Source organism: Drosophila mojavensis, unplaced genomic scaffold (assembly GCF_018153725.1).
Source record: "Drosophila mojavensis isolate 15081-1352.22 unplaced genomic scaffold, ASM1815372v1 contig_74, whole genome shotgun sequence".
Taxonomy (NCBI): domain Eukaryota; kingdom Metazoa; phylum Arthropoda; class Insecta; order Diptera; family Drosophilidae; genus Drosophila; species Drosophila mojavensis.
In genome coordinates, this window is record NW_025318899.1 from 24,418,541 (window position 1) to 24,432,898 (window position 14,358).

A 14,358-nucleotide genomic window follows, 5' to 3' on the forward strand; every position below is an offset into this window, starting at 1 on the left:
CATATTTGACTACATTTTATTTTGATGTTTCATCTAAATAACAAAATTTTGTATATGCATATTGTGTAATATAAATTTGAATTACTTCCACTACTAAATCTATGGTCTGCAAAATTATATACTTCGAATTCACAGAATATAGCAGGTCGAGAAATGTTTATTTATGATTCTTAGATAGAAATTCTAGTTAAGAAAATAACTAAAATCATTTATATGGCGTCGATAAGTGCTTAGTAAATTTTTAAATAATGTTTCGATTATAGACTTTCTTTAATAAATAATTTAAATTACATATCTATTATTTTTCTTTATTCCTTTTTTATTGCATATAATTTCAATTTGAATAAACTCATTTCCATCAACTAAAGTTCGTATTATTTGTTTTCGGACCACATGCAACATGCTGCAGCTCGCGCGATGTTCGAGCCGAGTTCGTTTATTTACTGTTCGCTGTTGTTGTTGTGTTCGCTCGTGCCGGCGTCGAGCCGATGCGCTCAGGTTGGGTCCGTTGCCTCCGTTGCCTCTGCTGCCAGCGCTGGCTCTGCTGCCTGCGCTGCTGCTGACTGCTGACTGCTGCCGGCTGCTGGCGTCGTCGGGGTTGGTTTGCCGTTCGCTTGTGCACGGCACAATCAGTTGTTGTGTATCCTTCGAAGGGTGAAAAGTTTCCTAAATACAAAAACTTTTGCACCGCCGCCGTCGCTACGTTCGAGCGCCAGAAACGAGTGCGAGTTGCCAGTGTCAGCCCGCTGTCCGCTGCGAGCTGCAAGTCGTGAGTGGAGCGTTGCCGTCGCCAGCTTCAGCTACAGCTGCATATACAGATACAGCTATAGCTACAGTTAGTGCGCCAACATCTTTTGTTGTTAATTTCCGCGTATGATTTTCCTTTTCACACCACAAACAACTTTTGGGCAGTCAGTGATCAAGGATTGCAGTTCAAATGGAATGGAAATCCAGTTTCCACAATGCTCTAACAACAACAATCTTGCAACAATGCTGCTCTCGTGAATAGTGCAACATCAACAACAACAACAACAGCTACGGCAAATGTTTAACAACAATTTGAATTTACCTGCAGCTTTGCATCGTTTCTTTGCGTTAACATTTTACTTTTCGCGTCGCGTTCGCATCTTTCGCGTTTTTTTCGTATTGTAAACAAATTTTCGATTTCGTTCCCGATTGCCGTCGTTCGTTTTGATTCGTGCGCGATTTCGCGGGTTCTTTTCCTTAATAACGGTATTCAGTTGCTCAGTAGATCCTTAAAAAAAAACAAAACAAAACAAAAAGCAACTCTAAATATAAAGATCGCATTTTCCCCAGTGGCACCAACGGTCGAACCAACGGCAATGGATTAACAACGGTTTGTAAAAATTATATTTTTAAACAAATTACAAATTGCCTAAGGTGAATATGTCCAGAGAATCGCAATGCTAGTCAGGGAATAGTGAAGGAGTACAATTTGTAATACTCTTATTAACAACGTAGATCTAAAGTCATAAGACTCGAACTGCTGCTGTTAGGGAAGATTCTAGAGCTGAAAATTCAATAATTTTAGTTGTCTACTTTTATTTCTATAAATATCGAGATCTTAATGCAATCCATGAAGAACAACAAATCCAATTATTCTGTGCATAGAAATGTAGTCCATTTAGTAGACATGGACATACATAGGTAATGCTGATTCCCTATATCCGTATGCATCTTTATAATGAACAATATTTAGTAATATGCATTTTCATTATGTACTTAACATTTATTTCGTACTAAAATGTTAAGTTATTTATTCAATCATCAAGTGTTTCACTTTTAAATTCCTTCAAACTTTTATTTAGATATTTCGCAGTCCATTTAACATTCCATCTATGTCATATTTATTCTGTATATACCTTCACTCTCAGCTTCATTCTTGATGATGATTTAGGATTTAAACACTACAATTATCTTCATATAGCTTTGTCTGCATTTATCTCTATCCTAATCTATCATTTAATTCTATCTTATCTGTTATTTTGCCGTCGATTTGCCACTTCTCGTTGTTTTCCATGCAGCTTACCTGCCCGCATATGCAAATTTTTAAAGAAAACCAATTCCATTGCCAATAGGCCGCCAGATACGTGCGTAAATAAAGAAAATATTATTTTTAAAGACTTATCGAATTACAAAAGACGCTGCACTTGCCGCACAAATTTCTGTGTTATTCTTAGCTTTGCCTGTAAACAGGCCATTCTTTTTTTTTTTTTTTTTGGGACTTATTGATTGACTTGGATTGATGACGCTGCTTTAAAGCTGAACACATTCGCCAAATACAAGCAAAACAAACAGAAACATTTGCAAATGATGAAAAAAAATTAAATAAAGATGCCAGCAGTGGCACATACAACAACAACGATAAGAAAGACTACGACGGCTGGCAGCAGAGTTCGATTATATTTTATTTTAAAAACCATGAAACTCCCGAAAATTGACACACAAAAAACATTTCCAGATGAGTAATGACAATAAACACGCGGCAGCAGCCAAAACAGCTACAAAATTTGAAGAACAAGGCAAAGCTGTTGCTGCCAGCAGCAGCAACAACAGCAGCAACAGCATCAGAGATGCCGACAATCCGCTAGATACATTTGTATCTGTGGCGCATATGCGCCGACGTTTGTCAAGTTAAATTAAAAAGCAGCTACAAGCTCGAGTACTGAAGAGTTATACGCTCCGCCAGGCTGCCAGGCTGCCAGGCAAACAGCAACAACAAGAACAACAGCAACAACAAAATCTCCAATACGGCTACAAATACAGATACAGATACAGATACATTCAACACTCGACGCGGCTGTTCGCAACTAACTAACAGTAACGTGCGTACTTCAAGGCAGCCCAGCAGGCAGCACTCATTGAAAGTTAAAGACAAACACACACACACACACACACACACACAAACACATACAGGCTCATACATATTTCTGTTTCTTTTGGCGCGCTCCAAACAGAAGCGCCAAAAAAAGAAAGAAAGAAAGAATAAAATAAGAATCTCACAGTAAAAAGCCAAACTGCAAAAGCGAAAGCGAAACACACAAGAAAAAGAAGAACACCAGCAGCAAAAACAACAACACAAACAACAACTTGAAGTCACAGTCGGCCCACGCCTCATTCTGGGCGCAGAAGCTGCCTTGACATGGGCAATAAAGAGAATTTAAAGCGCCATAGAAGCTGACGACGCAAGCAAAGCAAAATAAATAATAAAGTAATACAAATTGAAGAAACACAGCAGCAGCAACAACAACAGCAACAGCAACAACAGCAGCAGCAGCAGCAACAACAAAACGAAGTTCAAGTTCAAGCAGCGCATTTTGTTTGTATCTTGCAGTTTGTGTATCTTTAGCTGCAATTTGTCTGACCAGAATGGAGAAGGCACATGTGCCGCCAACTGGACGCGACTGTTGCGGCTGCGTTAATGCTGTTTGCTGCTGCTGCTGTTGTTGTTGCTGTTGCTGTTGTTATTGTTGCATCTATTTCTGTTGCAGTTTATGAGTTTATGGCGACCCCCAATGAATTAACACGCCAGCTAAATATAAACATGAGCACGCAACAAAAACGACTTACTGCGAAAAGCAAGTAACTCACACTCACACACGCCCACACATATGGGTGCACACACAGTTACGCACTCACATATTACGTTTTCGTTTTCATTCATAAAATAAGTTCAGGCCAAAAAAAAAAAAGAAAACGAAAACAACAAAATATGGAAGCATGCACAGGTAGCCCAAGGCAGCGCCAAAGGATACGGCAGGCAAATTAAGGCTTTGACCTAGAGAAAAACAAACAACTCGCAATACACACAATATGCCGCCCATACACACGCGCACGCACACACACACACACACACACATGCTGCTGGTAGCTTTAACGGTTACGTGCGTGACTTTCAAAGTATGCGAGCTAAATGACACACTCGTAAATTTGCACACACATATCTACATACACCCGCTTGCATGTGTGTGCGTGTGTGTGTGCGTGCGTCTGTACTTGGTTAGCTCCTTTGCATGGCTTCATTGTGGCGCGCAGCACGTTTCATTTCATCGCATTTTTGCAAACATACTCAACATACTGAGCTGCCAGGCCTGCACGCCTACCCCCTCCCTACCACCCTCTCTCTCACCCACTCCCTCTTTCTTTCTCTCATTCTCTCGCTGTCTTTGTCTGGCAACGAATAACTCAATTTACACGTGACACATCGGCTGGCAAATTAACCCATTAGTGGAGTAAATGATAAGCAAGACTTTAACACTTTCAATTGCGTGCATAAAATATGAGTTTCTTATATGTATATGTATGTGTATGTAATAATTCTGATATATTTTTAAAGAGTATTTACTGTATATAGAATTCAAGTTATATTTTTGGAAATAAAGTTTACTATGGGTAAATCGAAATAAAGTTATATTGTATATGCAGCTACAGTAGAATTCGGTTGTAACGACTTCGATTTTAGCACTCATACGGTTATTACGACGAATATTATAGTCCCCATTCAACCTTCCATATATGAGCAAATTTGTATGGCTAAAGCGACTTCCGGTGATACTGGGTCTTATATATATTTTGTTATTAAATATATATCTAAGATTTAACTTTTGAGGATAGTGTTTTACATTCAAATAGAGCATTTTTTTTATTAAATACTCAATTTGAACCTTTTTTCAAATGCAAATTAATTAATACACATGACAACGGATAGTAACCATCTGAAACTTAAATGAGAGCAAGGATATATAGATTTCATTTCAGGGACAGCATTAGGATTATGGCTGAGCCCTAATGCATGTATATATGTGCATAATGACTTCACATACCTTTACTTACATACTTCTCAAAATTTTAAGCAATATAATTCTCAATTAGTTATGGCTTAGAGCGATTCGTGACGCTATAAGCACCGAAACATTAACCGTTAACAGCATATGCAAATGTAAATGCAAGCAGCAAAACTAAACAGTCTTACACAAATGTTGTGCTCATGTTAACTACAAATTGAGTGAGTTTTATCTACTTCATCTTCTCCTTCATCTTCTTCACTTAATTCCTGTACACTTACATTTACTTTACATAGATTGTAAATGTGAAATATTATCACAATATCATGGCTTAGATCTACATAAGTATAGTAATTTAATAGAGTTCTGTTAAAAGCAGATCATTATATTTCATATGTGGAAACGGAGTGTTGTAAAGAGAATTTTCAGAAGTTTTACGATTTCATTAAAAATTGTCTAAAAAAATGAAAATAAATTACTGCATAGAGTAAAACATTCTCAAGTTGAAGTTAAATTAAATATTTCAACGAGCAACATGTTAACTAATCTCTACCCTGGGCGCTGCTTGAAAATGAGAGATATATGTATATAAATATGTGAATATAATGCAATAATGCAGATGCCAGCAGAATGAAGCCTGGCATATTAGTAAAAGTTGGCTTAATTATGTTGCAAGGCGCATGTAACATGAAATCGGAGAGGGTGTGGCAGATGCGCATGTTCAAGTGCTTATTGCATGCTTATTTTAATAAATATTTTAGTGTGCAAACAATTTTGAACAAATTTCATAAGTGAACAAAAGTTGAGAACAAGCGCCGAAAACGTCAGATAACATATTCAAATATTTTACATTGGGGCAACATGGGGCGTATGCGCAACATCAGCTGTAGATGGAGCCGTAACTGGAGCCTGTTAGCTGATTCAGTTGAAATGCTGCTGGCAGCGCGTCAGCTTGATAGACAGACAGAGAGCTGGTGGAGATAGAGAGATGAATGATAGGGTGTGAGGGAGAGGTGAAGAGAGAGAGCGAGAGAGAGTGAGAGAGAGAGGGGGGCAATCGAGCTGGCTGCCATTCAACTGGTAACTGTGTAGCAGGAGCAGCAGGAGCAAACGGCACAGGAGTTTGGCAAACTGCCAGTTGCTGTTGCACTTGTTGTGCCATTCCTTGACTTGTCTCGACAAATGAAAGTCAGGTAGCAGGCAGCAAGTAGCAAGCAGCAAGCAGCAGGCGGCAGGCAGCACGCAGCAGTTGCTACAACATGAGGCAGGCTGCTGCTCGCCCTCGCTCTCGCCCTCGCCTTCGTCATGGCTGAGTTCGCTTATAGCATTTGGTCTATTCTGCACATGCAACGTGCATGGACATGTGCATGCAGGTGTGCGTGTGCCTGTGTGTGTGTGTGTAGCCCAGTTTATGCTGCGAATGCAATGCAGCTGAGAGTCACCTACATTCATTGCTTAAATTATTTCAGCTCTGGCCATTTGTGCCCTTCTGCATTCAGTATTTCAAATGACGCATTGTTCGCATGTGCACATATACACACATACATAAGCAAATACATATGTATGTTTGCATGCATGCATATATGTATGAGTGTACATCTGTGTGCTGCGTGTTTAATTCGCAAAACATTTGCAAAATGTTACAAACTGTGAGGCAGCCAGAGCCTCACACACACACAGGCATAGAATGAGAATGAGAGTGAGAGAGAGAGTGAGAGAGAGAGAGAGAGAGAGGGGGAGTGGGAGAGAAAGAGTCAGATATTGTAGTGAATTGCGCGCATTGTTCATGGTTTCGTTTGTTGTAAGCCTCGCACACACACACACACAGACAGACACACTAATACATCCGTGTTTACTTAGCTTATATCTGAAATATATCCCAGCTCAAAAGCTGCCACAAATTTCCAGACACGAGTTCCTTCGCTTATCAGCCTATAGATAAGATAAAAATCAATATATATAAATATATACATATATGTATATATGTATATAGGTTTATCAATCAGTTGATTTATACATAATTCCTTCGATTCGGTATTATGTCACAGAGCGGAAATTGGGGCTTCAGGTAGACTTGAAATACGATTTGAATAGCAACAACAAAAGTGGAGCGTCGGCTTGATTTATCAGCAATATGGCAGTAAGAGCGTCAGCCAGAGGAAGCGCTAATTGTGCACATGTTGCAGTTGCAGTTGCAGTTGCACTTGGAGCTGGCGTTGCACATGCCGCATACACACGCATTTCGCGTTGGCCTAATTTTCAAAATCGGGATCCTTATCGCAGTAGTCGTAACTCGTAACTCTTACAGCTTTCAGCTTGCCACATGCAACTTGCAGCGCACAATGTAAGTATGCGAGAGGCGACTGCGGCAGGATGGTCTGCCGATGCCAAAGTGGAATCGCGAAACGCGAAACGCAGTCGCATAAAACGGAAAGTGCAGCAAATTGTGGCAGCTGCAACATCAATTTTTTGTTCTCTCTTCTGCTCTTTTCTGTGTTTTTGTTTCTGCTTCAGTTTCCTTGCATTCGCTGATCGCCGACGCTGCGGCAGGTTCTGCTGCCCATTGGCCGTTGGCCTTTTGCCGATCATTTAAAGCTGCCTCTTCCTTGCCACTAATGCGAGTTGCTGTTGCTGTTGCTGTTGCTGCCATTGAAATTGCGACACGCAAATTGTAAGCGACAGCATAATCAGGCTTTAATTGTTCTGCGCGGCAACAACACCCGACAGGCTGGAAAAAAGTTAATGGCAGCTTCAGCTAATCAACACGAGAAACATGTGAACAAATATGACCAAAATTGAAATTGAAAATAGGGAATATTTGTATTCAAAATGTGAAAAGTTTTAAATAGGAGAAAATAGCTAGAAAACCAAAAGTTCAGAATCTATATAGAATATAAATAGATTAATGTTGACAGAGCAGAAATCAGAGTAATTTGTATAAAAGTGCATAATTTACTTTATTGATTATTTGAATTAATTGAAAATATGCGATATTTATTTTTCATATGCGAACGCTTTTAGATATGAGAAAATTGTATAAAAAGAATAAATTCAGAGTTTTTTCATTCAGAATTCAATGAGAGTAGACAGCATGGAAATCGTTGAAGCTAGGGAGTAATTCTATAAAAGTAAATGATTTAAGAAATTGTGTTTGGATTGATTTATACGATGATATATAAGTATTCTGTAATAAGACCTATTATGGATAATATTTAGTTGCTCGAGTTACTGGAATTATTCATCTTTATTCATAATATTGCTTAACAGAAAGAGATTGATAACATATCTTACCCTATCAGCACTCTATTTATGCTAGTCAGGAATGTATTTATGTATTACTCCGGAATTGGTAATTCTTTTCTATCAGCCTTTAAAGAATATCAGTTCAATAAATATCTGAAAATTCAAGAGTTTTTTTAAAACGACAATAATTTATCATTCATTGATAGAAGTTTCTATATCTGAGTAGATTGTCTTAACTGGCCAAGGGCAAATTCGTAGACACTTCAACACCTCAAGTGGCCAACAGCTTGCTACAGAGTGTAGGCGCACACACACACGCACATTCACACACACACAGTAGGCCCATTGAACTTTGTGAAGCGCAACGAAATGTTGGCAAGTTGAAAAACCAAAAAAAAAAAAAAAGGTAACAAAACGCAAAAAGTCAAAAGGCAACGGCAAAGGACGCGCAAAAAATGTACACCTGTGCCGTTTTTTTATGAGAACAAAATACAAAATACAAAAGAGACAAACACAACAACAACAACAACATAAGCAGCAATAAATGCGAGTAACTGCGAGGCTAAAAAAATGGCGAAAAAAGCAAGAAAATGACAACTGAGAAAAAAAAAAAACGCAGCAAGTGTGTGTATGTGTATGCATGTATGAGTGTGAGTGTGTGTCAGGTCTTACAAAGCCAAAGCATAACTTACAAGCAACAGCAACAGCAACGGCAACAGCAGCCAACGGCAATAAAAAGCCAGAAGTGAGTGTCCTTTACATTTTTTTTTTTTTTTTGCTTTTCGTTTCTTTTTTTTTGTTTTTTGTGCCTCTTGCTGCTTCCTGCCAGCGTGAAGTTGGACTTGGCCAACGCTCATTATATAGTCAAAGACCATAATTATGTGTTGAAGTTTGTAGATGTTTTAAGTGAGCGAGCAGAGAGCTGAGAGAAGCAGAGAATAACGATAATAGCAGCAATAATAAAATAAAATAAAAGGACTGGCTAGAGTGGCAAACAAATACAGTTGCCTTCGTAAGCCACGATAGCGACAGCTGAGCTGAGCTAGGATAAACGCATACAATTAGCAGACAACATTTGCTTATCTCTACACAACAAGCCGTTTTCATATACCAAATATTCTGCTCTGCTGCTGTTAATGCAACTCTGTTAAATCACATACACATAGATCTATTCCATGATATTGTCCTATTATTCACATCTACCAATCTATGTAAGGATATTACTAGAAGAAGATGAAGTAAAAACAAAATAGATAAACTCACACTTTTTGTAGTTAACATGAACTCAACATTTGTGCAAGTCTGTTAAGTTTTACAGCTTGCTAATGTCGCAATTAATTATTGGGTAGTCTAAAAAGTTTTTTCGTATTTTGCCAATAGATGTCGTTGGCGTCGTATATCTCCAGTGCTACCAATCACATTGTGTACACATTGTGGTGTTCGATTGGTAGCACTTTAAGCTTCGATTGCCAAAAAAAAAAAATGTAATTCAAAGAATTTGAAAAAAGTTACAGCTGTTCAAAAATGAGTGAAAATAAAGAAGAAATTCGCTATATTTTGAAATTTTTGTATAAAAAAGGGAAGAATGCCACGCAAGCCACTAATGAAATTTGTGATGTTTACGGTGACGATGCTCTATCAGTTCGTGTAGCACAACAATGGTTCGCACGCTTCCGTTCAGGAAATTTCGATGTGAAAGATGCACCTTGCTCTGGTCGACCAATCTTTGAAAAAGTCGATGAAATTATGGAAAGGATTGACCAAGACCGTCACATAAGCAGCCATGACATCGCAAATGAACTAAACATTCATCATCAAACGGTTCTGAACCATTTAGAAAAGGCTGGCTACAAAAAAAAGCTCGATGTATGGATACCACATGAATTGTCTGTGAAAAATTTATTGGACAGAATTAACATTTGCGATTCTTTGCTGAAACGAAATGAAATCGAACCATTTCTGAAGAGAATGGTAACAGGAGACGAAAAATGGATCAAATACGACAATAATGTGCGAAAAAGATCATGGTGCAAGAGTGGTGAAGCTCAACAAATGGTCGCAAAGCCAGGATTGACGGCTCGAAAGGTAATGCTGTGTGTTTGGTGGGATTGGAAAGGAATAATCCACTATGAGCTGCTTCAGCCTGGTCAAACGATTGATTCGACACTTTACTGTGGACAACTGATGAGATTGAAGCAAGCAATCGAAAAAAAACGGCCAGAACTGATCAACAGAAAGGGCATCGTATTCCATCAGGACAACGCCAGACCACACACATCTTTGATGACCCGGCAAACACTGAGAGAGCTTGGCTGGGAAGTTTTAATGCATCCACCATATAGCCCTGACCTTGCACCTTCGGACTACCATTTATTTCGGTCAATGCAGAACTCCCTTAACGGAGTAAAGTTGGCTTCAAGAGAAGCCTGTGAAAATCACTTGAAGCAGTTTTTCAAAGAGAAACCACGAAAGTTTTACACGAATGGAATTATGTCTCTAGTGGAAAAATGGCAAAAGGTGGTCGACCAAAATGGTGCATATTTGATTTAATAAAGTTTATTATAAATATTTAAAAATATGATTTGAAGTTTCATTACAAATACGAAAAGACTTTTTAGACTACCCAATATGTATGAAGTCTGGGCTTTGATAGTTGGTAAAGCTAACCCCCATTTATGTTTGAATATTATAAGGAAACATGTCTAAAAGATAAAGTTTTTAGCATAAACACAATGCATTTCACTACAGTCGAAGCGTTTGCATTTTATATCCAACATTTGTTGTTAATATTAAAATGAATAATGCTTATCTACGAAGCTTCAAGAAAGTTCAGTGAAAAGTTCCTGTATCACTTTGTATATTTTCATATTTATATTTAATTAAGAAACAATTTAAAAAGTAAACAATAACTAACATTGACGCAGTAACATTGACTGTTAACTAGTGAATTATTTATTTAGCTGTCAGCTAACATTAAAAGATTGTTATATTAAATTGAAATATGTCTAATGAATTTTCTTATTTTACAGATTTTGAACCAAAGGATTTAAACAACAACAACAACATTTTAGCATAAGAAATTGAACGCAAAATTTCTCTTTGGCTAATAATCAAACAAATTTCAACTCGAATGCTAACCAAAAATTCATAAAAACGACAGAAAATCAACTAAGACAAAAATGTATTAAGTTTATACAAACAAAGATAAATAATAGCTTAACTAAATTGAATAACAAATAAAGCGATAATGTTTAATTAATTCGTAAGGTAACCCAACAAACAAACAAACGGAAGACAAAGATTTTTAAATTGTAAGCCTAATATATTAAGTAATATTATATAGCAAAGCAAGAAAAAAAAGAAAAGAAAAACAAACAAAACAAAAATCATTTTCGATAAAAGCTGCAACTATTTTTTATATATGTAAACATATTAACAACAAATAAACGCAAATCAAATTTTAATGCAAAAACCAGAGTACAAAATTCATAAGCATCAATTTTACAAAATATCACACAATATCAACAAGCTAATCAAATTATATATACACACATATATATACGTATACATATATATGCCAATAATGAATTAATGAATAAATCAAACAACGCATACAAAATACAAATTTACAACTTACAAATTACAAATTTACAAAATAACAAATTTTCAAACAAGTCGCAAGTCTGAGACCCAGCACAACAAAAACAACAACAACAGCAACAGTTACCGCAACTACAACAAATATAATTTAATATAATTAAGCAACAATTAGCGAATATTTAACAAACTTCATTTCGCATGGCTGCCGTTTACAACAACAACAACAACAACAATATCTTTCAACACGACAAATTAAAGTACAAATCAAATAAAATTTTGAATTTTTCAACTTACAAATTTTGGAATAACAAGTAAATAGTAGTAGCACGTATACAACAAATAAATTATGAATACAACAAACAAATAATTATATTTATATATCAACTGTAAGAATAATATTCAAATACAAATTTTACAAACAAAACAAAATATAATGAAATATGCACAAAGCACGCGAGCTACGCGAGTTCAAAGTTCAAAGTATAAATTTATGAAAAACCCAGAAAATTAAATCAACTTTTAAGCAACCAACAAATCGAACGAAAAACTACCTCAAGAGCAGTGAGCGTGTACAAAACGTAAAGATTTCAATACGAATTACGAATTATCTAACTCTGCCAACCAGTGTGTACAAACTATATAAATATACATATACTAATTAATATATATGCACGTAGATATATACTTCTACATTTGACATCTGAGCCCGTTCCCCTCCCCCGCGCAGTTCGATCGGGACTGCGCAGCCATGCGATTGTGCGGACTTAAATGGCGTCCACAATAATCGCACAGAGCAGCACAGGCGGCCCCGTCGATCCGTCAACTGCAGCGAACAGCAGCAGCACCGGCAGCAACGCCAGCAGCAACACCCTGCCGCCAATATCAGCAACTGTTGCTTCGGCAGCTGCCGACCTGCACAACACGCATCTCAATCAGCTGAACAGCCTCAGCCAACACTATACGACGCCGTATCATCATCACTACCAGCAGCAGCACTTGCAGCACCAACAGCACCAACAGCAACATCAGCAACACCAGCAGCAGCAGCAGCAGCAGCAACAGCAGCAACAGCAGCAGCAGCAACAGCAGCAGCAGCAACAACTACAGCAGCAACATTACCAGCAGCAGCAATCGCTAGCGGAGCAACAGTCTCAGCACTGGGACTATTATGCACGGCAGCAGCCAACGGCGCCTGCCAACAATTCCAGCAACACCAACAACAACAACAGCAGCAACAGCAACAGCGAGAACAACAACAGCAGCAACACCAATGTTGCAACACCCCTGGGCAGCAGCAGCAGCAATGCGAATGGCACTGCTGCCAGTGTTAACAATGGCCACAGCCACAGCCACAGCCACGGCCACGCCCATGGCCAGCGCATACATGGCACACACAACAGTGATACCGTTGCTGCTGCCTCCGCCGCCGCCGCCGCTGCCGCAGCAGCAGCAGTAGGCCCCAACGGCAACGGCAACGGCACCAACGCAAACGCCAACGCCAACGCCAACTCCAACTCGAACTCCAACTCTAACGGCAGCTACACACGTCCCTGGGAAATGGAGTCCAAGGACAATCAGCCGCCCCAGAGCCAGACACACCCACAGTTTCAGTCGCAGCCGCAGTCGCAGGCGCAGTCGCAGTCGCAGCCAAAGAGCGGCTTTGAGCCCTTCTCAAAGCTGCCCTCATTCCAGAGTCAATTCCATGGCTACAATGATCAGCTCATGCCCGACGGCACGCCCATGCCGCTGCCGATTGGAGCCGCTGCAGCAGCAGCAGCGGCCGCCGCAGGAGCTGGGCCCGGCGCTACTGCAGCAGGACTCGGCTCGCTGCAAACGGTGGCCATGTCGCCGGCGAGCATCTCGGTCAGCTCGCCGGGCATGATGAGCGTCGGGTCGCCGCTGACGCAGCTGCCGGGCATGCAGACGAGCATCACGCCGCCGTCGGGCAGCTTCACGCCGCTGGGCGCTCCGCCGCCGCCGCCGAATGCATTTCATCACATGCACTCGCACCATCGGGCGACCGGAGCGGGCGCCTATCCGCTGATGCCGGCAGCCACCGCTGCATTCGGCGACTTGCAGCTGTACCAGCCCCTGACGCCGGGCCTGCCGCCGCTGATCAAGAAGGAGTCGATGGCTCCGTCGGCTGGCGCGGACTATGACATGCTAACGGGCAGCATGCTGCTCAAGAAGGAGGACTTTGATCTCAACAGCAACAGTGGCGCACACCAGCTGCATGGCCATCCTGGCCTGGGTGTGGGCGTGGCTGTGGGCATGCACACGCCCACGTCGTACGACGGGAACAACAGCAACAGCTTCCCGCACGCGGCCAGCAGCAGCGGCAGCCACACGCCGCACACCACGCAGCCGCTAACGCCGACGCCGACGACGACGACGGCGCCCATCAAGGTGGAGAAGCTGCTGCAGTCGCCGATAGCTCGGCTGGACGCGCGAAAGAAGGAGCGGCGGAAACAGCGGCCCAACTCGCTCGAGTCCAGCGCCGAGAGCGAGGCCAGCGGCATGGACGTGGACCCCAGCGGCGGCAATCCCGGACAGGTGGACGCCGTCAGCAGCACGGCCAACTTCAAGAGTCCGCTGAGCGCCCTGGGCATGGGCGACAGCAACGACGCGAACGCCAGTGGATGCGACAAGCAGGTAAGTTCCAGTGGAGGGCGCGTTAGCGGGAGCAATAATTGGCAAACGCTGCGAATAA

General features: G+C 40.5%; 1 protein-coding gene and 1 long non-coding RNA gene across 2 annotated transcripts in view; both read left to right on the forward strand.

Annotated features, from left to right (window-relative positions):
• Positions 1–294: 294 nt before the first annotated feature.
• On the forward strand, positions 295–11,330 carry LOC122757590. Its single transcript, XR_006357686.1, has 2 exons — positions 295–1,357; positions 11,078–11,330. It is a non-coding gene; the product is annotated as an uncharacterized LOC122757590 (long non-coding RNA).
• A 314-nt stretch (positions 11,331–11,644) lies between these two features.
• LOC6583512 (DNA N6-methyl adenine demethylase) overlaps positions 11,645–14,358 on the forward strand; it is a 111,255-nt gene continuing 108,541 nt past the window's right edge. Inside the window, exon 1 of the mRNA XM_044010158.1 lies at positions 11,645–14,300. Within this exon, the coding sequence (XP_043866093.1) occupies positions 12,417–14,300 (1,884 nt within the window). The 5' untranslated portion in view covers positions 11,645–12,416. The remainder of the gene's footprint in view (positions 14,301–14,358) is intronic.